The following is a 27,500-nucleotide window of genomic DNA, read 5'->3' on the forward strand; positions in this document are numbered from 1 at the left end:
AGCACCAATTAATAACACTCAACACACTATATAAACACACACGCACTGAACACACTAAATAAAAACACACTGAACACACTATGCTGGTTCACCTTCTTCTCCAGTACAGCGTATCCGGCGTCGGCGGTGGCTGATTCTCGGCGGTCTTCAGGTCGCCGGGAGCCGGAGGGGGCGGAGCAGCCGGAAGGGGCGGAGCAGCCGGAGGGGGCGGAGCACGAGCGCACATTCTCCTTCTGCCGGTTCAGACTTTTAGCCCAGCGCTCCATATCTTTAGCGATCTAAACAATTTAAAGATGTGATACAAACTCAACAAAAATAATCAAACAAAAACAGAAGATCATCCTTAAATGTAAAAAATCATCCAAAAACAGTAAAATGTTCCACTATTGGTTTCTGATAATAATCCAGAGGTGATACATAACACTGTTAACAGTTATGTAAACTACTGTGTTGATTCAAATAATAATCCCTGGATTAATAAGGGTCTAAAACATCACTTTTAAATGACAAGAAAATAGCTTTCCCGAAGAGAGAGAAAGTGAGACATACAGAGAAGGAACAGGACTTAAAAATCAAAAAGTGGATTGTAAGAAAGTAGAAGAGAAACTGAGGAATGTCTTGTAAAAGATGCTTAGGAAGGATTAGGTACAGTGATGGGAAGGAAAGGCAGGTAAACCCCTCAGAGTGAGGACTTCAAATGACCTGAACATGTTCTAATCTAGATTTAATAAAAGTGATTTTAGTGATGGAAGTGATTATGTGTGTGAGGGATTGACTCCTGTCCTCTAAAGACCTTTAATGTTGAAGTTCTCAATTTTCTTAAGTTAACCCCAACAAAGCTAATGGACAAGTCAGACTCAAAGAAAGGGTCTTGAAGGAATGTGCAACTAAACTGGGACCTGTTTTCACTCAGTTATTTCAGCTGTTTTTAATATTAGTTTTGTCCCTCAGGCTCTGTGCCATATAATAATGTAGTGACTATAGACCCACTGTGTTTTTATCTATATTAGGTAAAGAGCTTCTACACAAACAGTCGAGCTCATGAACCCCAGTTCATGCAGTTTCTATACAGCTGGTGGAGGAGTGGAAGGTGCTACGCTGGTTCTGCTGGATAAAGTATATGGTTATTTGAAATAGACTAGTAATTAAGTTCTGGTGTTTTTTCATGGTTTTCTCTCCAGCCTTTACTACAGTCCAGCTCCATCTTCTCTCACAATGTTTATGAGACCTGAATGTCAGTAAAAGCGTGGTTTTGTGTTTGAGATGGAAGCACTGTTTCTAACTGCCTTGTTCTGAAGACTGGTGTCCCACGGGTGTGCGTTTTATACCCCATCTTATTTTAAATTTAAACAAATGAGATAAAATAAAGCAGTAAAAATATCTCGCTTATAAAATATGCTGAAGATCTGGCCCTTGTTGTCTGTCTGGAGGATGCTGCCAGCTCACCCTACCTTCAGTGCATTAGCCAATAGTCACCTGTTTTGATGTCAGTTTCCTTTATCTTAATGTTAGTAAGGCCACGCAGCTCTGTTTTGAAGAAAGGAGGGTAGCATCAAGTTTCTGTTTAATCCAATCATCATGAAGGAACAGGAAGTGGAACAAGAATTTTAAATATTTGGGGACAATCTTTGACAACAGACTCACTTTTTTTTAGATTATGTTGATCACATCTATAAAAAGGTTCTTTCATCTCAAGCACAATCAGATCCTGATTTATAGGTCACTTGTTGAAAGTGTGGTCACTTTTAACATTGTTTTTTGGTATGGAAACCTGTCAGTTAAATACAGAAACAATCTGGCCCAAGAGGTTAATTAATCCAGTAACAGTTACAGCCACTACAGAACCTATACAGCTGATCCATAACAAAAATGCAATTCGGGTCTACAGTGATCTCACGCATCCCCTTTACTCATCATTTCAGTTGCTCCCTTCAGACAGGAGACTCCAGATTCCATTAGCTAAGAAGAACAGATTCAAAAAGTAATTTGTTTCTCTTGCTGTAAATATTCTTAATAAGAATGTAATAAACATTTCCCCTCTACTAGGGGAGTCAAAAGTTTGGTTACCTGTTGGGCTGTTTTGGTCTTTGGTTTGTCTTTCTTGTCCTTGTTAGCAAAAGAGGAGGGGTCAGACGAGGTTTCTGCGTCTGGGGTCTCATCCTGTCCTGCAGCAGGGACGTATGTGTGTTTGTCCCCATCCCAGTACATATAGTGTTGAGTGTAAGGGTTATAGTAATACTGCAGGAAATTAAACACAAGAAATTAACCATTAAACTGCTTGATCTACACAACTATAATGCAGACTACATGATTTTTCACCTAAGAAACATTAGAGGATTATTACTGAGGATACAATATACACATAACGAGGGAAACAGTGAATCTGCATTGGGGGGTTTCTGTAATGGGGAATGGGGGAATCTGTGATGGGGGAATAGGAGGCATCTGCGATGGGGGAATAGAGGGAATCTGCAATGGGACAATAAGGGGAATCTGCAATAGGGAAATAGGGGGAATCTGCGACGGGGGAATAGGGGGAATCTGCGATGGGGAAATAGGGGAAATCTGCGGTGGGGGAATAGGGGACTATGGGGGAATAGGCGGAATCTGCGATGGGGGAATAGGGGGAATCTAAGATGGGGGAATGGGCGGACTCTGCGATGAGGGAAAGGGCGGAATCTGCGACGGGGAAGAGGGGGGAACTGCGATGGGGAATAGGGGACTCTGCAATGGAGAATGGGGGAATCTGTGATGGGGAATAGGGGGAATCTGCTATTGGGGAATAGGGGGAATCTGCTATTGGGGAATAGGGGACTCTGCAATGGAGAATGGGGGAATCTGTGATGGGGAATAGGGGGAATCTGCTATTGGGGAATAGGGGGAATCTGCAATGGGGAAATGGTGACTCTGGGATGTGCAATGAGGGAATGGGGGAATCTGCGATGTGGGAATAGGGGACTCTGCGGTGGGGGAATAGGGGGAACTTGCGATTGGGGAATAGGGGAATCTGCGGTGGGGGAATGGGGGGAATCTGCAAAGGGAAAATAAGGGGAATCTGCAAAGCGAAAATAAGGGGAATCTGCAATAGGGAAATAGGGGGAATCTTCGACGGGGGAATAGGGGGAATCTGCGATGGGGAAATAGGGGAAATCTGCGGTGGGGGAATAGGGGACTATGGGGGAATAGGCGGAATCTGCGATGGGGGAATAGGGGGAATCTAAGATGGGGGAATGGGGGGACTCTGCGATGAGGGAAAGGGCTGAATCTGTGATGGGGAAGAGGGGGAATCTAAGATGGGGGAAATAGGGGGGAAATGCGATGGGGAATAGGGGACTCTGCGGTGGGGGAATAGGGGGAACCTGCGATTGGGGAATCTGCGGTGGGGGGAATAGGGGACTCTGCGGTGGGGGAATGGGGGACTCTGCGGTGGGGAAATGGGGGACTCTGCTGTGGGGGAGTGGGGGATTCTGCGGTGGGGGTGTGGGGGACTCTGCGGTGGGGGAATGGGGGACTCTGCGGTGGGGGATTAGGGGGAAACTGCGATGGGGGAATAGGGGGAATCTGAGATGGGGGAAAAGGGGGAATCTGAGATGGGGCTAGGGGGAATCTGAGATGAGGGAATGGGGGAATCTGTGATGCGGGATTGGGGGGAATCTGCAATAGGGAAATGGGAAGACTTTGCAATGGGTGAATGGTGACTCTGCGGTGGGGGAATAGAGGACACTGCGGTCCACAAACACAAGAAATGAACCATTAAACTACTTGATCTACACAACTATAATGCAGACTACATGCTTTATCACTTAAGAAACAGAGGATTATTACTGAGGATACAATTAACGAGTCCCCACATAACGAGGGAGACAGGGTATGGGAGAATCTGGGGGGAGTGAATCTGCATTGGGGCATTTCTGTAATGGGGAATGGGGGACTCTGATGCGGAAAGGGGTGTCTCTCTGCGATGGGAGAATGAGTGGAATCTGCAATGGAGGAATAGGGGACTCTGGGATGGGGTAATAGGGGATACAGTGATGGGGAATCTGTGATGGGGGAATAGGGGGAATCTGCGATGTGAAAATGGGGGGAATCTGCAATTGGGGGAATAGGGAGAATCTGAGATAGGGGAATAGGGGAGTCTGTGACGGAGGAACAGGGGGAATCTGCGATGGGGGGAAAAGGGAAATCTGAGATGGGGGAACAGGGGAATCTGCAATGGGGGAATGGGGGACTGCGGTGGGGGAAAGGGGGACTCTGCGGTGGGGGAAAGGGGGGCTCTGCGGTGGGGGAAAGGGGGACTCTGCGGTGGGGGAAAGGGGGGCTCTGCGGTGGGGGAAAGGGGGACTCTGCGGTGGGGGAAAGGGGGACTCTGCGGTGGGGGAAAGGGGGGCTCTGCGGTGGGGGAAAGGGGGACTCTGCGGTGGGGGAAAGGGGGGCTCTGCGGTGGGGGAAAGGGGGACTCTGCAGTGGGGAATAGGGGGAATCTGCAATGGGGTATAGGGGGAATCTGAGATGGGGGAATAGGGGGAATCTATGATGTGAAAATGGGGGGGAATCTGCAATTGGGGGAATAGGGAGAATCTGAGATAGGGGAATAGGGGAGTCTGTGACGGAGGAACAGGGGGAATCTGCGATGGGGGGAAAAGGGAAATCTGAGATGGGGGAACAGGGGAATCTGCAATGGGGGAATGGGGGACTCTGCGGTGGGGGAAAGGGGGGCTCTGCGGTGGGGGAAAGGGGGACTCTGCGGTGGGGAATAGGGGGAATCTGCAATGGGGAATAGGGGGAATCTGAGATGGGGAATAGGGGGAATCTGAGATGGGGGACTAGGGAAAATCTGAGATGGGGGACTAGGGGGAATCTGAGATGGGGGACTAGGGGGAATCTGAGATGGGGGACTAGGGGGAATCTGAGATGGGGGACTAGGGGGAATCTGAGATGGGGGACTATGGGGAATCTGAGATGGGGGACTATGGGGGACTATGGGGAATCTGAGATGAGGGAATGGGGGAATCTGAGATGGGGGAATAGGCGGAGTCTGCGATGGGGGAGTAGGGGACTCTGCAATGGGGGAATGGGGGAAATCTGAGATGGGGGATTGGGGTAATGGGGGAATCAGTGATGGGGAATAGGGAACTTTGCGATGGGGGAATCGGGGGAATCTGCGATAGGGTTATGGGAGACCCTGTGATGGGGGGCCCTGCCATGATGGGGTGCTGCAATGGGTGTAATGGTGTTACAAGTGTAATACTGTTACCTGAGAGTTTGGATCGTAGTAGAGGCCAGTGAAAGGGTCATAGTAATATCCCGAGCTTTCATCATACTGATAGGTGGATACATCAGGATCAGCTACAGGAACGAGCAACACTAATTACTTAAACAGTCACCTGAATAAAACAATCCATTGAGGCACATAAGTTGTCTGAATCACATTTAGCTATTTAAAGCCTCATTGTGATCAAACTGTAGCATTCTGATTTGGAAGCATTCTAAACGTTTCCATGTTTCATATTTAAAAAGCCCATGAGTTCCGTTTATTACATTTGTGCAGTGTTATGTTCCATATTCCATTTAAACACAAACCTCTTTGTATTTTTATAATTAAATCACTGTTTGTATGATTATGTATTTGAGGTTATTTTAATAAACAAACACAGTGATCAATTCATGTCTTATCGGATTATGTTTACTTTAAAACAGCGCTTAACAATAAATAAAAACTATAAAACAGTAACTCACGGTACTGCTGTCGCTCAAACGCTGTTCCTGGAGTCGCCGGCTGAGGCTTTCCTGCTGTCTCAACCTGCTGGGGCAGTGTAGCCTACACACACAAACACACACACACACACACACACACACACACACACACACATGTGTACACACAAACACACACGCACACACACAAACACACACACACACACACAGTGCTGAGTGTGTGTACCTGGCTGGGCTGTGTGTAATAGTGTAAGGTGTGTGTGTGTGTGTGTGTGTGTACCTGGCAGGGTTGTGTGTATGCTGCCGGTGTTAGCGTCAGGGGAAGGGCAGATGAAGGACGGACTCCTCCACTTTCAGTTAAAGCTACACACACACACACTTTAAAAAGATGCATGGCATTATGGGTATTACAAGAGTTTATCCTGCTTTTGTTGGAGTAACTGTCTCTACTGTCCAGAAACACTTTCTACTAGATTCTTCACTCAGAGAATTGCTGTGAGGATTTAACTGCTTTCAGCAACAAGAATGTTATTGAGGTCATTCCCAACTCATTCCATCCCAATGTAGAACACAGTTCCACTGCTCCACAGATCAGAATTTACTCCTGGTGCAAAAACAGCCTCATGTTTATATATCTTCTGCAGAGAGTCGTATTCTAATGGCAGCAATTCTCTATTTAAAAAGCATTTTAAAAAAACACATTAGTCAGGTTTAACACTGCATTTCTTAATCTGGATCAAAATCACATTATTCAGCTCAGACAGAAAAACAGAAACCCCGACTTTAAAAAAGTCTTTTATGTGCAAAGAAACTAAATGTGTACACATCTTTATATTTTTTATTACCTGTGGCCCCTCCCCTTCCGTCATACTCCCCCATTATCCCCGGGGCAGATGACATCAAGTCTGCCCCCGGAGCTCCGGACCCCTTAAACCCCTCAGTGCTGCCTCCCGCTGGACTCTCCTGCACTAATACTGCTGCCCCCTGCTGGCACACACTGCCGTCTCCTCCGGCCGAGAGCTGCTGGACGGTCTAGAGAGAGAGAGAATAAATAATGTTGTATTTATATGTTTATGAAAAAAACTTCTAATGAACCCATTCAGATACTTAAACATGCACCACTGCTGACACAGATGTGCAAATAAACACACAGCTTGTCTAGTCTCTATAAAAAAATAATCGACGGGAGGCGCCAGTGGTCCAGCGGTCTACAGCGCTGCCACTATGAGTGGGAGGTCGCAGGTCATGCAGCTTTGCAATCAAGCTGCCGGCGCTCAGAGGGAGCACAATTGGCCCTGCTCCCTCCAGGTGGGTAGATGGTGCTCTCTCCACACGTGACTCCTAGGGTGATGTCTGCAGCACAGGGCGTCTGTGAGCTGATGTACCGGAACCAAGTCGCTGTGTTTTCCTCCGAGCGGAGGAAGGGGGGGTGCTAATGAGTGGGTTGGGTAATATGGGGTGTTTTTTAATGACAGATGGCCGATATAAAGTTGATATCACAAGCTCAAGATCATAAACCCCACCCCCCCTCCTCTAAATCAGCAAGTGTCCCAACACCGCAGTCCCCATAGTGGACAAATTACACAAATTACATAATTTAAATTTACATAATAACGTATAACCGCTCACTGCAAAGAGATACCTGAGAGACCGCCCACTGAGCCGCCGCGATCGCTGTACTCGCCACTGTCGCAGCACTGACCCGACTCCCATCCGTCAGAAACACATCACTGAAAAAAAACAAGGTTATTAATATCTCTAACCCCAACTCTGAACGAGTTCATCTCTCAAACCCTCACTCTGAACGAGTTCATCTCTCAAACCCCCACTCTGAACGAGTTCATCTCTCAAACCCTCACTCTGAACGAGTTCATCTCTCAAACCCCCACTCTGAACAAGTTCATCTCTCAAACCCCCACTCTGAACGAGTTCATCTCTCAAACCCCCACTCTGAACGAGTTCATCTCTCAAACCCCCACTCTGAACGAGTTCATCTCTCAAACCCTCACTCTGAACGAGTTCATCTCTCAAACCCCCACTCTGAACAAGTTCATCTCTCAAACCCCCACTCTGAACGAGTTCATCTCTCAAACCCCCACTCTGAACGAGTTCATCTCTCAAACCCCCACTCTAAACGAGTTCATCTCTCAAACCCCCACTATGAACGAGTTCATCTCTCAAACCCCCACTCTAAACGAGTTCATCTCTCAAACCCCCACTCTAAACGAGTTCATCTCTCAAACCCCTACTCTGAACAAGTTCACCTCTCAAACCCCCACTCTGAACGAGTTCATCTCTCAAACCCCCACTCTAAACGAGTTCATCTCTCAAACCCCCACTCTAAACAAGCACATCCCTCAAACCCCCACTCTAAACGAGTTCATCTCTCAAACCCCCACTCTAAACGAGTTCATCTCTCAAACCCCCACTATGAACGAGTTCATCTCTCAAACCCCCACTCTAAACGAGTTCATCTCTCAAACCCCCACTCTGAACGAGTTCATCTCTCAAACCCCCACTCTGAACGAGTTCATCTCTCAAACCCCCACTCTAAACAAGTTCACCTCTCAAACCCCCACTCTGAACGAGTTCATTTATCAAACCCCCACTCTGAACGAGTTCATTTATCAAACCCCCACTCTGAACGAGTTCATTTATCAAACCCCCACTCTGAACGAGTTCATCTCTCAAACCCCCACTCTGAACGAGTTCATTTATCAAACCCCCACTCTGAACGAGTTCATTTATCAAACCCCCACTCTGAACGAGTTAATCATCTCTCAAAGCCCCACTCTAATAAAGTTCATCTCTCAAACCCCCACTCTGAACGAGTTAATCATCTCTCAAACCCCCACTCTGAACGAGTTCATTTATCAAACCCCCACTCTGAACGAGTTAATCATCTCTCAAACCCCCACTCTGAACGAGTTCATCTCTCAAACCCCCACTCTGAACGAGTTCATCTCTCAAACCCCCACTCTGAACGAGTTCATTTATCAAACCCCCACTCTGAACGAGTTCATTTATCAAACCCCCACTCTAAACGAGTTAATGATCTCTCAAACCCCCACTCTAAACGAGTTAATCATCTCTCAAAGCCCCACTCTAATAAAGTTCATCTCTCAAACCCCCACTCTGAACGAGTTAATCATCTCTCAAAGCCCCACTCTGAACTCTGAACGAGTTCATTTATCAAACCCCCACTCTAAACAAGTTCATCTCTCAAACCCCCACTCTGAACGAGTTCATCTCTCAAACCCCCACTCTGAACGAGTTCATCTCTCAAACCCCCACTCTGAACTCTGAACGAGTTCATTTATCAAACCCCCACTCTAATGAAGTTCATCTCTCAAAGCCCCACTCTGAACGAGTTAATCATCTCTCAAAGCCCCACTCTGAACGAGTTAATCATCTCTCAAAGCCCCACTCTGAACAATTTCATCTCTCAAACCCCCACTCTAAACGAGTTCATTTATCAAACCCCCACTCTGAACGAGTTCATTTGTCAAACCCCCACTCTAAACAAGTTCATCTCTCAAACCCCCACTCTGAACGAGTTCATTTATCAAACCCCCACTCTGAACGAGTTCATTTATCAAACCCCCACTCGAAACAAGTTCATCTCTCAAACCCCCACTCTGAATGAGTTCATCTCTCAAACCCCCACTCTGAACGAGTTCATCTCTCAAACCCCCACTCTAAACGAGTTAATGATCTCTCAAACCCCCACCCTAAACAAGTTAATCATCTCTCAAACCCCCACTCTGAACGAGTTCATCTCTCAAACCCCCACTCTAAACAAGTTAATCATCTCTCAAACCCCCACTCTGAACGAGTTCACCTCTCAAACACCCACTCTGAACAAGTACATCTCTCAAACCCCCACTCTGAACAAGTTCATTTATCAAACCCCCACTCTGAACGAGTTCATCTCTCAAACCCCCACTCTGAACGAGTTCATTTATCAAACCCCCACTCTAAACGAGTTCATCTCTCAAACTCCCACTCTGAACGAGTTCATCTCTCAAACCCCCACTCTAAACGAGTTCATCTCTCAAACCCCCACTCTGAACGAGTTCATCTCTCAAACCCCCACTCTAAACGAGTTCATCTCTCAAACCCCCACTCTGAACGAGTTCATTTATCAAACCCCCACTCTGAACGAGTTCATCTCTCAAACCCCCACTCTAAACGAGTTCATCTCTCAAACCCCCACTCTGAACGAGTTCATCTCTCAAACCCCCACTCTAAACAAGTTCACCTCTCAAACCCCCACTCTGAACGAGTTCATTTATCAAACCCCCACTCTGAACGAGTTCATCTCTCAAACCCCCACTCTAAACGAGTTCATCTCTCAAACCCCCACTCTGAACGAGTTCATCTCTCAAACCCCCACTCTGAACGAGTTCATCTCTCAAACCCCCACTCTGAACGAGTTCATCTCTCAAACCCCCACTCTGAACGAGTTCATCTCTCAAACCCCCACTCTGAACAAGTTCACCTCTCAAACCCCCACTCTGAACGAGTTCATCTCTCAAACCCCCACTCTAAACGAGTTCATCTCTCAAACCCCCACTCTGAACGAGTTCACCTCTCAAACCCCCACTCTGAACGAGTTAATCATCTCTCAAACCCCCACTCTGAACGAGTTCATTTATCAAACCCCCACTCTGAACGAGTTCATCTCTCAAACCCCCACTCTAAACGAGTTCATCTCTCAAACCCCCACTCTGAACGAGTTCATCTCTCAAACCCCCACTCTGAACGAGTTCATCTCTCAAACCCCCACTCTAAACGAGTTCATCTCTCAAACCCCCACTCTGAACGAGTTCATCTCTCAAACCCCCACTCTAAACAAGTTCACCTCTCAAACCCCCACTCTGAACGAGTTCATTTATCAAACCCCCACTCTAAACGAGTTCATCTCTCAAACCCCCACTCTAAACGAGTTCATCTCTCAAACCCCCACTCTGAACGAGTTCATCTCTCAAACCCCCACTCTAAACAAGTTCACCTCTCAAACCCCCACTCTGAACGAGTTCATTTATCAAACCCCCACTCTGAACGAGTTCATCTCTCAAACCCCCACTCTGAACGAGTTCATCTCTCAAACCCCCACTCTGAACGAGTTCATCTCTCAAACCCCCACTCTGAACGAGTTCACCTCTCAAACCCCCACTCTGAACGAGTTCATCTCTCAAACCCCCACTCTGAACGAGTTCATCTCTCAAACCCCCACTCTGAACGAGTTCATCTCTCAAACCCCCACTCTGAACGAGTTCATCTCTCAAACCCCCACTCTGAACGAGTTCATCTCTCAAACCCCCACTCTGAACGAGTTCATTTATCAAACCCCCACTCTGAACGAGTTCATCTCTCAAACCCCCACTCTAAACGAGTTCATCTCTCAAACCCCCACTCTGAACGAGTTCATCTCTCAAACCCCCACTCTGAACGAGTTCATCTCTCAAACCCCCACTCTGAACGAGTTCATCTCTCAAACCCCCACTCTGAACGAGTTCACCTCTCAAACCCCCACTCTGAACGAGTTAATCATCTCTCAAACCCCCACTCTGAACGAGTTCATTTATCAAACCCCCACTCTGAACGAGTTCATCTCTCAAACCCCCACTCTAAACGAGTTCATCTCTCAAACCCCCACTCTGAACGAGTTCATCTCTCAAACCCCCACTCTAAACAAGTTCACCTCTCAAACCCCCACTCTGAACGAGTTCATTTATCAAACCCCCACTCTAAACGAGTTCATCTCTCAAACCCCCACTCTAAACGAGTTCATCTCTCAAACCCCCACTCTGAACGAGTTCATCTCTCAAACCCCCACTCTAAACAAGTTCATCTCTCAAACCCCCACTCTGAACGAGTTCATCTCTCAAACCCCCACTCTGAACGAGTTCATCTCTCAAACCCCCACTCTAAACAAGTTCATCTCTCAAACCCCCACTCTGAACGAGTTCACCTCTCAAACCCCCACTCTGAACGAGTTCATCTCTCAAACCCCCACTCTGAACGAGTTCATCTCTCAAACCCCCACTCTGAACGAGTTCATCTCTCAAACCCCCACTCTGAACGAGTTCATCTCTCAAACCCCCACTCTGAACGAGTTCATCTCTCAAACCCCCACTCTGAACGAGTTCATCTCTCAAACCCCCACTCTGAACGAGTTCATCTCTCAAACCCCCACTCTGAACGAGTTCATCTCTCAAACCCCCACTCTGAACGAGTTCATCTCTCAAACCCCCACTCTAAACGAGTTCATCTCTCAAACCCCCACTCTGAACGAGTTCATCTCTCAAACCCCCACTCTGAACGAGTTCATCTCTCAAACCCCCACTCTAAACGAGTTCATCTCTCAAACCCCCACTCTGAACGAGTTCATCTCTCAAACCCCCACTCTGAACGAGTTAATCGCTCAGAGGTCGGTACCGTTTGGATCCTTTAGCGAATTCTACAGATACGATTTTCCCATCAATGGAGAGCGGAGGCTGCAGGGCCTGTAGAATCTGCAGCAGCTGAGACGCCTCCTACACACACACACACACACACACACACATACACACACACACACACACATACACACACACACACACAGGTGACTGATCACAGAATAACAGAATAATAAACTAAGGAACAAACTAATTACTAAATTAAACAACATATATAATACACTTTAAAATGTGCAGAAAATAAAGCAGATAATTTAAGCAGGATGTCCAAACTTCTGCACTGGTGTTACTGGTGGTGATACAGGTGTTACTGGTAATACTGGTGTTACTGGTGTTGCTGGCGGTGCTAGTGTTACTGGTGTTACTGGTGGTGCTGGTCTAAATGGCGGTGCTGGTGTTACTGGTGGTGCTGGTCTAAATGGTGGTGCTAGTGTTACTGGTGGTGCTGGTCTAAATGGTGGTGCTAGTGTTACTGGTGGTGCTGGTCTAAATGGTGGTGCTAGTGTTACTGGTGGTGCTGGTCTAAATGGTGGTGCTAGTGTTACTGGTGTTACTGGTTTACCACGATGGTGCTGAGCTGCAGGAAGGCGAAGCCTCGGTTGAGCTGCGTCTGTTTGTCTTTGATCAGACGGACGTTGGACGGTGAGAGAGCGGCGAACGGAGAAACCGCCGCAAGAATTGTCTCCAGAGCGGAGTGAGGACCCAGATTCCTCAAGATCAGAGCTGCACACATACACACACACACACACACACAAACATATACTCACACTCAGGCACGTGTGTATATGTTTGTGTATGTATGTGTGTGTGTGTGTGTGTCTGTGTGCGTACTGTCATTAGCCACTTCGTTGGGAGGTGTTGGGGTGGTGGGCGTGGCGGTGGGCGGGGCTGCAGGCTGGTAGATTGTGGGCAGGGGCAGTAAACCCTGTGAGGAATCCTTTACCTGCCCCAAGTGTACCTCCCTCTGCAGCAGCGGCAATTTTAGCTCCGCCTCTGAGAACAGTCAGCCAATTAAAGTACAAGTAAAGATCAAAGTCATTTATTATTATTATTATTATTATTATTATTATTATTATTATTATTATTATTATTATTATTATTATTATTATTAGTTTACCAGATTTTGGAATTCCACATTTGAAACATTTCTCTCTCCGTTTGAAGTTCTGAACTCCACACTGAAACACATCAAACATCACAACTATAATTATCATATCAACCACTGTACCAGATCAACACACACTAACACCTCATACACCACCCCGATCATACACACACTAACACCTCATACACCACCATAATACACACACACTAACACCTCATACACCACCCCCATCATACACACACTAACACCTCATACACCACCACCATAATACACACACTAACACCTCATACACCACCACCATAATACACACACTAACACCTCATACACCACCCCCATAATACACACACTAACACCTCATACACCACCCCCATAATACACACACTAACACCTCATACACCACCCCATAATACACACACACACTAACACCTCATACACCACCACCATCATACACACACACACTAACACCTCATACACCACCCCCATCATACACACACTAACACCTCATACACCACCCCCATAATACACACACTAACACCTCATACACCACCATAATACACACACACTAACACCTCATACACCACCCCCATCATACACACACTAACACCTCATACACCACCCCCATAATACACACACTAACACCTCATACACCACCCCCATCATACACACACTAACACCTCATACACCACCACCATAATACACACACTAACACCTCATACACCACCCCCATAATACACACACTAACACCTCATACACCACCCCCATAATACACACACTAACACCTCATACACCACCCCCATCATACACACACTAACACCTCATACACCACCACCATAATACACACACTAACACCTCATACACCACCCCCATAATACACACACTAACACCTCATACACCACCCCATCATACACACACTAACACCTCATACACCACCCCATAATACACACACACTAACACCTCATACACCACCACCATCATACACACACACACTAACACCTCATACACCACCCCATCATACACACACTAACACCTCATACACCACCCCCATCATACACACACACACTAACACCTCATACACCACCACCATAATACACACACACTAACACCTCATACACCACCATAATACACACACACACACTAACACCTCATACACCACCCCCATAATACACACACACTAACACCTCATACACCACCCCCATAATACACACACTAACACCTCATACACCACCATAATACACACACACACACTAACACCTCATACACCACCCCATAATACACACACACACTAACACCTCATACACCACCCCCGTAATACACACACTAACACCTCATACACCACCCCCGTAATACACACACTAACACCTCATACACCACCCCCATAATACACACACTAACACCTCATACACCACCATAATACACACACACACACTAACACCTCATACACCACCCCATAATACACACACACACTAACACCTCATACACCACCCCCGTAATACACACACTAACACCTCATACACCACCCCCATCATACACACACACACTAACACCTCATACACCACCACCATAATACACACACACTAACACCTCATACACCACCATAATACACACACACACACTAACACCTCATACACCACCCCCATAATACACACACACTAACACCTCATACACCACCCCCATAATACACACACTAACACCTCATACACCACCATAATACACACACACACACTAACACCTCATACACCACCCCATAATACACACACACTAACACCTCATACACCACCCCCATAATACACACACTAACACCTCATACACCACCCCATAATACACACACACTAACACCTCATACACCACCCCATAATACACACACACACTAACACCTCATACACCACCACCATAATACACACACACTAACACCTCATACACCACCCCCATAATACACACACACACTAACACCTCATACACCACCACCATCATACACACACACACTAACACCTCATACACCACCCCCATCATACACACACACTAACACCTCATACACCACCATAATACACACACACACACTAACACCTCATACACCACCCCCATAATACACACACACTAACACCTCATACACCACCCCAATAATACACACACACTAACACCTCATACACCACCCCATAATACACACACACACTAACACCTCATACACCACCCCCATAATACACACACACACTAACACCTCATACACCACCACCATAATACACACACACTAACACCTCATACACCACCCCCATAATACACACACACACTAACACCTCATACACCACCCCCATAATACACACCCACTAACACCTCATACACCACCCCCATAATACACACACACACTAACACCTCATACACCACCACCATAATACACACACACACACTAACACCTCATACACCACCACCATAATACACACACACACACACTAACACCTCATACACCACCACCATAATACACACACTAACACCTCATACACCACCACCATCATACACACACACACTAACACCTCATACACCACCCCCATAATACACACACACTAACACCTCATACACCACCACCATAATACACACACACACACACACTAACACCTCATACACCACCCCATAATACACACACACTAACACCTCATACACCACCACCATAATACACACACTAACACCTCATACACCACCACCATAATACACACACACTAACACCTCATACACCACCCCATAATACACACACACACTAACACCTCATACACCACCCCCATAATACACACACACTAACACCTCATACACCACCCCCATAATACACACACACACTAACACCTCATACACCACCCCATAATACACACACACTAACACCTCATACACCACCCCATAATACACACACACTAACACCTCATTCACCACCCCATAATACACACACACTAACACCTCATACACCACCCCATAATACACACACTAACACCTCATACACCACCACCATAATACACACACACACACTAACACCTCATACACCACCACCATAATACACACACACTAACACCTCATACACCACCACCATCATACACACACACACTAACACCTCATACACCACCACCATAATACACACACACTAACACCTCATACACCACCCCATCATACACACACTAACACCTCATACACCACCACCATAATACACACACACACTAACACCTCATACACCACCACCATAATACACACACACTAACACCTCATACACCACCCCATAATACACACACACACTAACACCTCATACACCACCCCCATCATACACACACACACTAACACCTCATACACCACCACCATAATACACACACACTAACACCTCATACACCACCATAATACACACACACACACTAACACCTCATACACCACCCCCATAATACACACACACTAACACCTCATACACCACCCCCATAATACACACACTAACACCTCATACACCACCACCATAATACACACACTAACACCTCATACACCACCCCATAACACACACACACTAACACCTCATACACCACCCCCATAATACACACACACACACACTAACACCTCATACACCACCACCATAATACACACACTAACACCTCATACACCACCCCCATAATACACACACACTAACACCTCATACACCACCACCATCATACACACACACACTAACACCTCATACACCACCCCCATAATACACACACACTAACACCCTATACACCACCCCCATAATACACACACTAACACCTCATACACCACCCCATAATACACACACACTAACACCTCATACACCACCACCATAATACACACACACTAACACCTCATACACCACCACCATAATACACACACACACACTAACACCTCATACACCACCACCATAATACACACACTAACACCTCATACACCACCACCATCATACACACACACACTAACACCTCATACACCACCCCCATAATACACACACACTAACACCTCATACACCACCACCATAATACACACACTAACACCTCATACACCACCCCCATAATACACACACACTAACACCTCATACACCACCACCATCATACACACACACACTAACACCTCATACACCACCCCCATAATACACACACACTAACACCTCATACACCAGCCCCATCATACACACACACACACACTAACACCTCATACACCACCCCATAATACACACACACTAACACCTCATACACCACCCCATAATACACACACACTAACACCTCATACACCACCCCATAATACACACACACTAACACCTCATACACCACCCCATAATACACACACACTAACACCTCATACACCACCCCATAATACACACACACTAACACCTCATACACCACCCCCATAATACACACACACTAACACCCTATACACCACCACCATAATACACACACACACACTAACACCCTATACACCACCCCCATAATACACACACACTAACACCTCATACACCACCACCATAATACACACACACACACTAACACCTCATACACCACCACCATAATACACACACACACTAACACCTCATACACCACCCCATAATACACACACACTAACACCTCATACACCACCCCCATAATACACACACACTAACACCTCATACACCACCACAATAATACACACACTAACACCTCATACACCACCACCATAATACACACACACACTAACACCTCATACACCACCCCCATAATACACACACTAACACCTCATACACCACCCCATAATACACACACACTAACACCTCATACACCACCACCATAATACACACACACACTAACACCTCATACACCACCCCCATAATACACACACTAACACCTCATACACCACCACCATAATACACACACACACTAACACCTCATACACCACCACCATAATACACACACACTAACACCTCATACACCACCCCCATAATACACACACTAACACCTCATACACCACCCCATAATACACACACACTAACACCTCATACACCACCACCATAATACACACACACACTAACACCTCATACACCACCCCCATAATACACACACTAACACCTCATACACCACCACCATAATACACACACACACTAACACCTCATACACCACCACAATAATACACACACTAACACCTCATACACCACCACCATAATACACACACACACACACACTAACACCTCATACACCACCCCCATAATACACACACACACTAACACCTCATACACCACCCCCATAATACACACACACACTAACACCTTATACACCACCACCATAATACACACACACTAACACCTCATACACCACCACCATAATACACACACACACTAACACCTCATACACCACCACCATAATACACACACACACACACTAACACCTCATACACCACCCCCGTAATACACACACACACTAACACCTCATACACCACCACAATAATACACACACTAACACCTCATACACCACCACCATAACACACACACACACTAACACCTCATACACCACCACAATAATACACACACACTAACACCTCATACACCACCCCCATAATACACACACACTAACACCTCATACACCACCCCCATAATACACACACACACACTAACACCTCATACACCACCACAATAATACACACACTAACACCTCATACACCACCCCCATAATACACACACACACACTAACACCTCATACACCACCACAATAATACACACACACTAACACCTCATACACCACCCCCATAATACACACACACTAACACCTCATACACCACCCCCATAATACACACACACACACTAACACCTCATACACCACCACAATAATACACACACTAACACCTCATACACCACCACCATAATACACACACACACACACTAACACCCCATACACCACCCCCATAATACACACACACTAACACCTCATACACCACCACCATAATACACACACACACACACTAACACCCCATACACCACCACCATAATACACACACACTAACACCTCATACACCACCACCATAATACACACACACTAACACCCTATACACCACCCCCATAATACACACACTAACACCTCATACACCACCCCCATAATACACACACACTAACACCTCATACACCACCACCATAATACACACACACACTAACACCTCATACACCACCATAATACACACACACACACTAACACCTCATACACCACCACCATAATACACACACACACACTAACACCTCATACACCACCACCATAATACACACACACTAACACCCTATACACCACCACAATAATACACACACTAACACCTCATACACCACCATAATACACACACACACACAAACACCTCATACACCACCACCATAATACACACACACTAACACCTCATACACCACCCCATAATACACACACACACTAACACCTCATACACCACCCCCATAATACACACACACTAACACCTCATACACCACCACCATAATACACACACACTAACACCCTATACACCACCCCCATAATACACACACACACTAACACCTCATACACCACCCCATAATACACACACACTAACACCTCATACACCACCACCATAATACACACACACACTAACACCTCATACACCACCCCATAATACACACACACACTAACACCTCATACACCACCACCATAATACACACACACACTAACACCTCATACACCACCCCCATAATACACACACACTAACACCTCATACACCACCCCCATCATACACACACACACACACACTAACACCTCATACACCACCACCATAATACACACACACACACACTAACACCTCATACACCACCACCATAATACACACACACACACACTAACACCTCATACACCACCCCCATAATACACACACACACTAACACCTCATACACCACCCCATAATACACACACACACTAACACCTCATACACCACCCCCATAATACACACACACACACACTAACACCTCATACACCACCACCATAATACACACACACACACACTAACACCTCATACACCACCCCCATAATACACACACACACACACTAACACCTCATACACCACCCCCATAATACACACACACTAACACCTCATACACCACCCCCATCATACACACACACACACACACTAACACCTCATACACCACCACCATAATACACACACACACACACTAACACCTCATACACCACCCCCATAATACACACACACACTAACACCTCATACACCACCCCATAATACACACACACACTAACACCTCATACACCACCCCCATAATACACACACACACACACTAACACCTCATACACCACCACCATAATACACACACTAACACCTCATACACCACCCCATAATACACACACACTAACACCTCATACACCACCACCATAATACACACACTAACACCTCATACACCACCACCATAATACACACACACACTAACACCTCATACACCACCCCATAATACACACACACACTAACACCTCATACACCACCATAATACACACACACACACTAACACCTCATACACCACCCCCATAATACACACACACACTAACACCTCATACACCACCACCATAATACACACACACACTAACACCTCATACACCACCACCATAATACACACACACACTAACACCTCATACACCACCACCATAATACACACACACTAACACCTCATACACCACCCCCATAATACACACACACTAACACCTCATACACCACCACCATAATACACACACACTAACACCTCATACACCACCACCATAATACACACACACACTAACACCTCATACACCACCCCCATAATACACACACTAACACCTCATACACCACCCCATAATACACACACACACTAACACCTCATACACCACCACCATAATACACACACACTAACACCTCATACACCACCCCATAATACACACACACACTAACACCTCATACACCACCATAATACACACACACACTAACACCCCATACACCACCACCATAATACACACACTAACACCTCATACACCACCACCATAATACACACACACTAACACCTCATACACCACCCCATAATACACACACACACTAACACCTCATACACCACCCCCATAATACACACACACACTAACACCTCATACACCACCACCATAATACACACACACTAACACCTCATACACCACCCCCATAATACACACACACACTAACACCTCATACACCACCATAATACACACACACACACTAACACCCCATACACCACCCCATAATACACACACTAACACCTCATACACCACCAACATAATACACACACACTAACACCTCATACACCACCACCATCATACACACACACACACACACTAACACCTCATACACCACCCCATAATACACACACACTAACACCTCATACACCACCCCCATAATACACACACACACTAACACCTCATACACCACCCCATAATACACACACACTAACACCTCATACACCACCACCATAATACACACACTAACACCTCATACACCACCACCATAATACACACACTAACACCTCATACACCACCCCATAACACACACACACACTAACACCTCATACACCACCCCATAATACACACACACTAACACCTCATACACCACCACCATAATACACACACTAACACCTCATACACCACCACCATAATACACACACTAACACCTCATACACCACCCCATAACACACACACACACTAACACCTCATACACCACCCCATAATACACACACACACACACTAACATCCCATACACCACCCCCATAATACACACACACTAACACCTCATACACCACCCCCATAATACATACACACTAACACCTCATACACCACCACCATAATACACACACTAACACCTCATACACCACCACCATAATACACACACACTAACACCTCATACACCACCCCCATAATACACACACACACTAACACCTCATACACCACCACCATAATACACACACACACTAACACCTCATACACCACCACCATAATACACACACACTAACACCTCATACACCACCACCATAATACACACACACACTAACACCTCATACACCACCACCATAATACACACACTAACACCTCATACACCACCACCATAATACACACACTAACACCTCATACACCACCACCATAATACACACACTAACACCTCATACACCACCCCATAACACACACACACACTAACACCTCATACACCACCACCATAATACACACACTAACACCTCATACACCACCACCATAATACACACACTAACACCTCATACACCACCACCATAATACACACACTAACACCTCATACACCACCACCATAATACACACACTAACACCTCATACACCACCCCATAACACACACACACACTAACACCTCATACACCACCCCATAATACACACACACACACACTAACATCCCATACACCACCCCCATAATACACACACACTAACACCTCATACACCACCCCCATAATACACACACACTAACACCTCATACACCACCACCATAATACACACACTAACACCTCATACACCACCACCATAATACACACACACTAACACCTCATACACCACCCCCATAATACACACACACACTAACACCTCATACACCACCACCATAATACACACACACACTAACACCTCATACACCACTCCCATAATACACACACACTAACACCTCATACACCACCCCCATAATACACACACACTAACACCTCATACACCACCACCATAATACACACACTAACACCTCATACACCACCACCATAATACACACACACACACTAACACCTCATACACCACCCCCATAATACGCACCCACTAACACCTCATACACCACCACCATAACACACACACACTAACACCTCATACACCACCACCATAATACACACACACACTAACACCTCATACACCACCCCCATAATACACACACACTAACACCTCATACACCACCACCATAACACACACACACTAACACCTCATACACCACCCCCATAACACACACACACACTAACACCTCATACACCACCCCCATAATACACACACACACTAACACCTCATACACCACCACCATAATACACACACACTAACACCCTATACACCACCCCATAACACACACACACACTAACACCTCATACACCACCCCATAATACACACACACACACACACTAACACCTCATACACCACCATAATACACACACACTAACACCTCATACACCACCCCATAATACACACACTAACACCTCATACACCACCCCATAATACACACACACTAACACCTCATACACCACCCCATAATACACACACACACTAACACCTCATACACCACCACCATAATACACACACACACTAACACCCCATACACCACCACCATAATACACACACACACTAACACCTCATACACCACCACCATAATACACACACACACTAACACCTCATACACCACCCCCATAATACACACACACTAACACCTCATACACCACCACCATAATACACACACACACACTAACACCTCATACACCACCCCATAATACACACACACTAACACCCTATACACCACCCCATAACACACACACACACACTAACACCTCATACACCACCACCATGCTAATCACTGCAGTGTTGAGTCCGGGATCAGTGTGGTTTTGGACCCGTATCTCTGTAAAGCTGCTTTGTGAATTGAGTCTGTAATTATAAAGTGTTGTATATATGTGTATATATATATATATATATTTATATATGTGCAGTGCTGTTCTGAACTGTTACCTTGTTACAGAGCCAGTCCTCATTAGCGCGAGGTTTGGGGTCGCTGTAGTGCATCGAGACCCTCTGACCCAGAATTACCAGAACCCTCTGAGATACAAGAACCAGAGAAACAGAACAGCGTCAATCACTTCCCTCCACCAATCAGCTCACAGAACAGCTCAGAGAGAGAGAGAGAGAGAGAGAGAGAGATTTCACCTTCAGCTGGAGAAGATTGGGACGGATGAACTGTAAGAGAGAGGACATCTCTCTCGGCCCAGGGCCTTACACCCCCCCTTTCAGGGGAACATACCTCCACCGCCACAATAACCACACCCCCTCACAGTAACCACACCCCCACAATAACCACACCCCCACAGTAACCACACTCCCTCAGTGTAACCACACCCCACAATAACCAGACCCCACACAATAACCACACCCCCTCACAGTAACAACACCCCCACAATAACCACACCCCCCACAGTAACCACACCCCCTCACAGTAACCACACACCCCACAATAACCACACCCCTCACAGTAACCACAACCCACAATAACCCCACCCCCTCACAGTAACCGCACCCCACAGTAACCACACCCCACAATAACCCCACACCCCACAATAACCACACCCCCTCACAGTAACCACACACCCCACAATAACCACACCCCTCACAGTAACCACAACCCACAATAACCCCAACCCCTCACAGTAACCGCACCCCACAGTAACCACACCCCACAATAACCCCACACCCCACAATAACCACACCCCCCACAGTAACCACACTCCCTCAGTGTAACCACACCCCACAACCCCAAACCCCACAATAACCACACCCCCCACAGTAACCACACTCCCTCAATGTAACCACACCCCACAGTAACCACACCCCCTCACAGTAACCACACCCCCACAATAACCACACCCCCACAGTAACCACACTCCCTCAGTGTAACCACACCCCACAGTAACCACACCCCCTCACAGTAACCACACCCCCACAATAACCACACCCCCTCACAGTAACCACACCCCCACAATAACCACACCCCCACAGTAACCACACTCCCTCAGTGTAACCACACCCCACAATAACCAGACCCCTAACAGTAACCACACCCCCTCACAGTAACCACACCCCCCACAATAACCACACCCCCTCACAGTAACCACACCCCGTCACAGTAACCACAACCCATAATAACCCCATCCCCTAACAGTAACAACACCCCCACAATAACCACACCCCCCACAGTAACCACACTCCCTCAGTGTAACCACACCCCACAATAACCAGACCCCTCACAGTAACCACACCCCCCACAATAACCACACCCCCTGACAGTAACCACACCCCCTCACAGTAACCACACCCCACAGTAAATAGCAATAAAACCCAGAGATTTCCATCAGATCAGAGCAGACAGAACACAAACACACCCAGTAAGAACAGCATCCTTCACTGATCGACATCAGTCCACCTTAAATCACCACATTTTATTAATAAATACTTACCCAACATCTCACACCTGCTCACAACATCTCCCACCTGCTCACAACATGCACACCTGCTCACAACATCTCACACCTGCTCACAACATGCACACCTGCTCACAACATCTCACACCTGCTCACAACATCTCCCACCTGCTCACAACATCCACACCTGCTCACAACATCTCACACCTGCTCACAACATCTCACACCTGCTCACAACATCTCACACCTGCTCACAACATCTCACACCTGCTCACAACATGCACACCTGCTCACAACATCTCACACCTGCTCACAACATCTCCCACCTGCTCACAACATCTCCCACCTGCTCACAACATCTCACATCTGCTCACAACATCTCACACCTGCTCACAACATCTCACACCTGCTCACAACATGCACACCTGCTCACAACATCTCACACCTGCTCACAACATCTCCCACCTGCTCACAACATCTCACATCTGCTCACAACATCTCACACCTGCTCACAACATGCACACCTGCTCACAACATCTGCCACCTGCTCACAACATCTGCCACCTGCTCACAACATCTCCCACATGCTCACATCTCACACCTGCTCACAACATCTCACACCTGCTCACAACATCTCACATCTGCTCACAACATCTGCCACCTGCTCACAACATCCACACCTGCTCACAACATCTCCCACCTGCTCACAACATCTCACACCTGCTCACAACATCTCACACTTGCTCACAACATCTCACACCTGCTCACAACATCTCACATCTGCTCACAACATCTCACATCTGCTCACAACATCTCACATCTGCTCACAACATCTCACATCTGCTCCCAACATCTCCCACCTGCTCACAACATGCACACCTGCTCACAACATCTGCCACCTGCTCACAACATCTGCCACCTGCTCACAACATCCACACCTGCTCACAACATCTCCCACATGCTCACATCTCACACCTGCTCACAACATCTCACACCTGCTCACAACATCTCACACTTGCTCACAACATCTCACACCTGCTCACAACATCTCCCACCATCTCCCACAACATCTCACACCTGCTCACATCTCACACCTGCTCACAACATCCGCATCTGCTCACAACATCCACACCTGCTCACAACATCTCACACCTGCTCACAACATCTCACACCTGCTCACAACATCTCACACCTGCTCACAACATCTCACACTTGCTCACAACATCTCACACCTGCTCACAACATCTCACACCTGCTCACAACATCTCACACCTGCTCACAACATGCACACCTGCTCACAACATCCGCATCTGCTCACAACATCCACACCTGCTCACAACATCCACACCTGCTCACAACATCTCACACCTGCTCACAACATCTCACACCTGCTCACAACATCTCACATCTGCTCACAACATCTCCCACCTGCTCACAACATCTCACACCTGCTCACAACATCTCACACCTGCTCACAACATCCACACCTGCTCACAACATCTCACACCTGCTCACAACATCTCACATCTGCTCACAACATCTCCCACCTGCTCACAACATCTCACACCTGCTCACAACATCTCACATCTGCTCACAACATCTCACACCTGCTCACAACATCTCACATCTGCTCACAACATCTCCCACCTGCTCACAACATCTCACACCTGCTCACAACATCTCACACCTGCTCACAACATCCACACCTGCTCACAACATCTCACACCTGCTCACAACATCTCACACCTGCTCACAACATCTCACATCTGCTCACAACATCTCACACCTGCTCACAACATCTCACACCTGCTCACAACATCTCACATCTGCTCACAACATCTCCCACCTGCTCACAACATCTCACACCTGCTCACAACATGCACACCTGCTCACAACATCTCACACCTGCTCACAACATCTCCCACCTGCTCACAACATCTCACATCTGCTCACATCTCACACCTGCTCACAACATGCACACCTGCTCACAACATCTGCCACC

General features: G+C 46.6%; 1 protein-coding gene and 1 long non-coding RNA gene across 2 annotated transcripts in view; both read right to left on the reverse strand.

Moving 5' to 3' along the window:
• rbm10 (RNA binding motif protein 10) overlaps positions 1-27,500 on the reverse strand; it is a 43,774-nt gene that overhangs the window by 9,535 nt on the left and 6,739 nt on the right. The window contains exons 7-18 of the mRNA XM_049486386.1: positions 24,036-24,122; positions 13,294-13,354; positions 13,008-13,169; positions 12,739-12,899; positions 12,157-12,254; positions 7,355-7,442; positions 6,558-6,744; positions 5,993-6,075; positions 5,737-5,818; positions 5,255-5,346; positions 2,068-2,238; positions 93-278 (exon numbers count right to left, since the gene is read on the reverse strand). Of these exons, the coding sequence (XP_049342343.1) occupies positions 93-278; positions 2,068-2,238; positions 5,255-5,346; positions 5,737-5,818; positions 5,993-6,075; positions 6,558-6,744; positions 7,355-7,442; positions 12,157-12,254; positions 12,739-12,899; positions 13,008-13,169; positions 13,294-13,354; positions 24,036-24,122 (1,458 nt within the window). The remainder of the gene's footprint in view (positions 1-92; positions 279-2,067; positions 2,239-5,254; positions 5,347-5,736; positions 5,819-5,992; positions 6,076-6,557; positions 6,745-7,354; positions 7,443-12,156; positions 12,255-12,738; positions 12,900-13,007; positions 13,170-13,293; positions 13,355-24,035; positions 24,123-27,500) is intronic.
• LOC125806755 (uncharacterized) lies at positions 16,337-23,407 on the reverse strand. Its single transcript, XR_007441574.1, has 4 exons — positions 23,098-23,407; positions 19,036-21,016; positions 17,749-18,770; positions 16,337-16,479 (listed from the first exon to the last, which is right to left on the reverse strand). It is a non-coding gene; the product is annotated as an uncharacterized LOC125806755 (long non-coding RNA).

This window comes from Astyanax mexicanus, chromosome 13 (genome assembly GCF_023375975.1).
Source record: "Astyanax mexicanus isolate ESR-SI-001 chromosome 13, AstMex3_surface, whole genome shotgun sequence".
NCBI lineage: Eukaryota > Metazoa > Chordata > Actinopteri > Characiformes > Acestrorhamphidae > Astyanax > Astyanax mexicanus.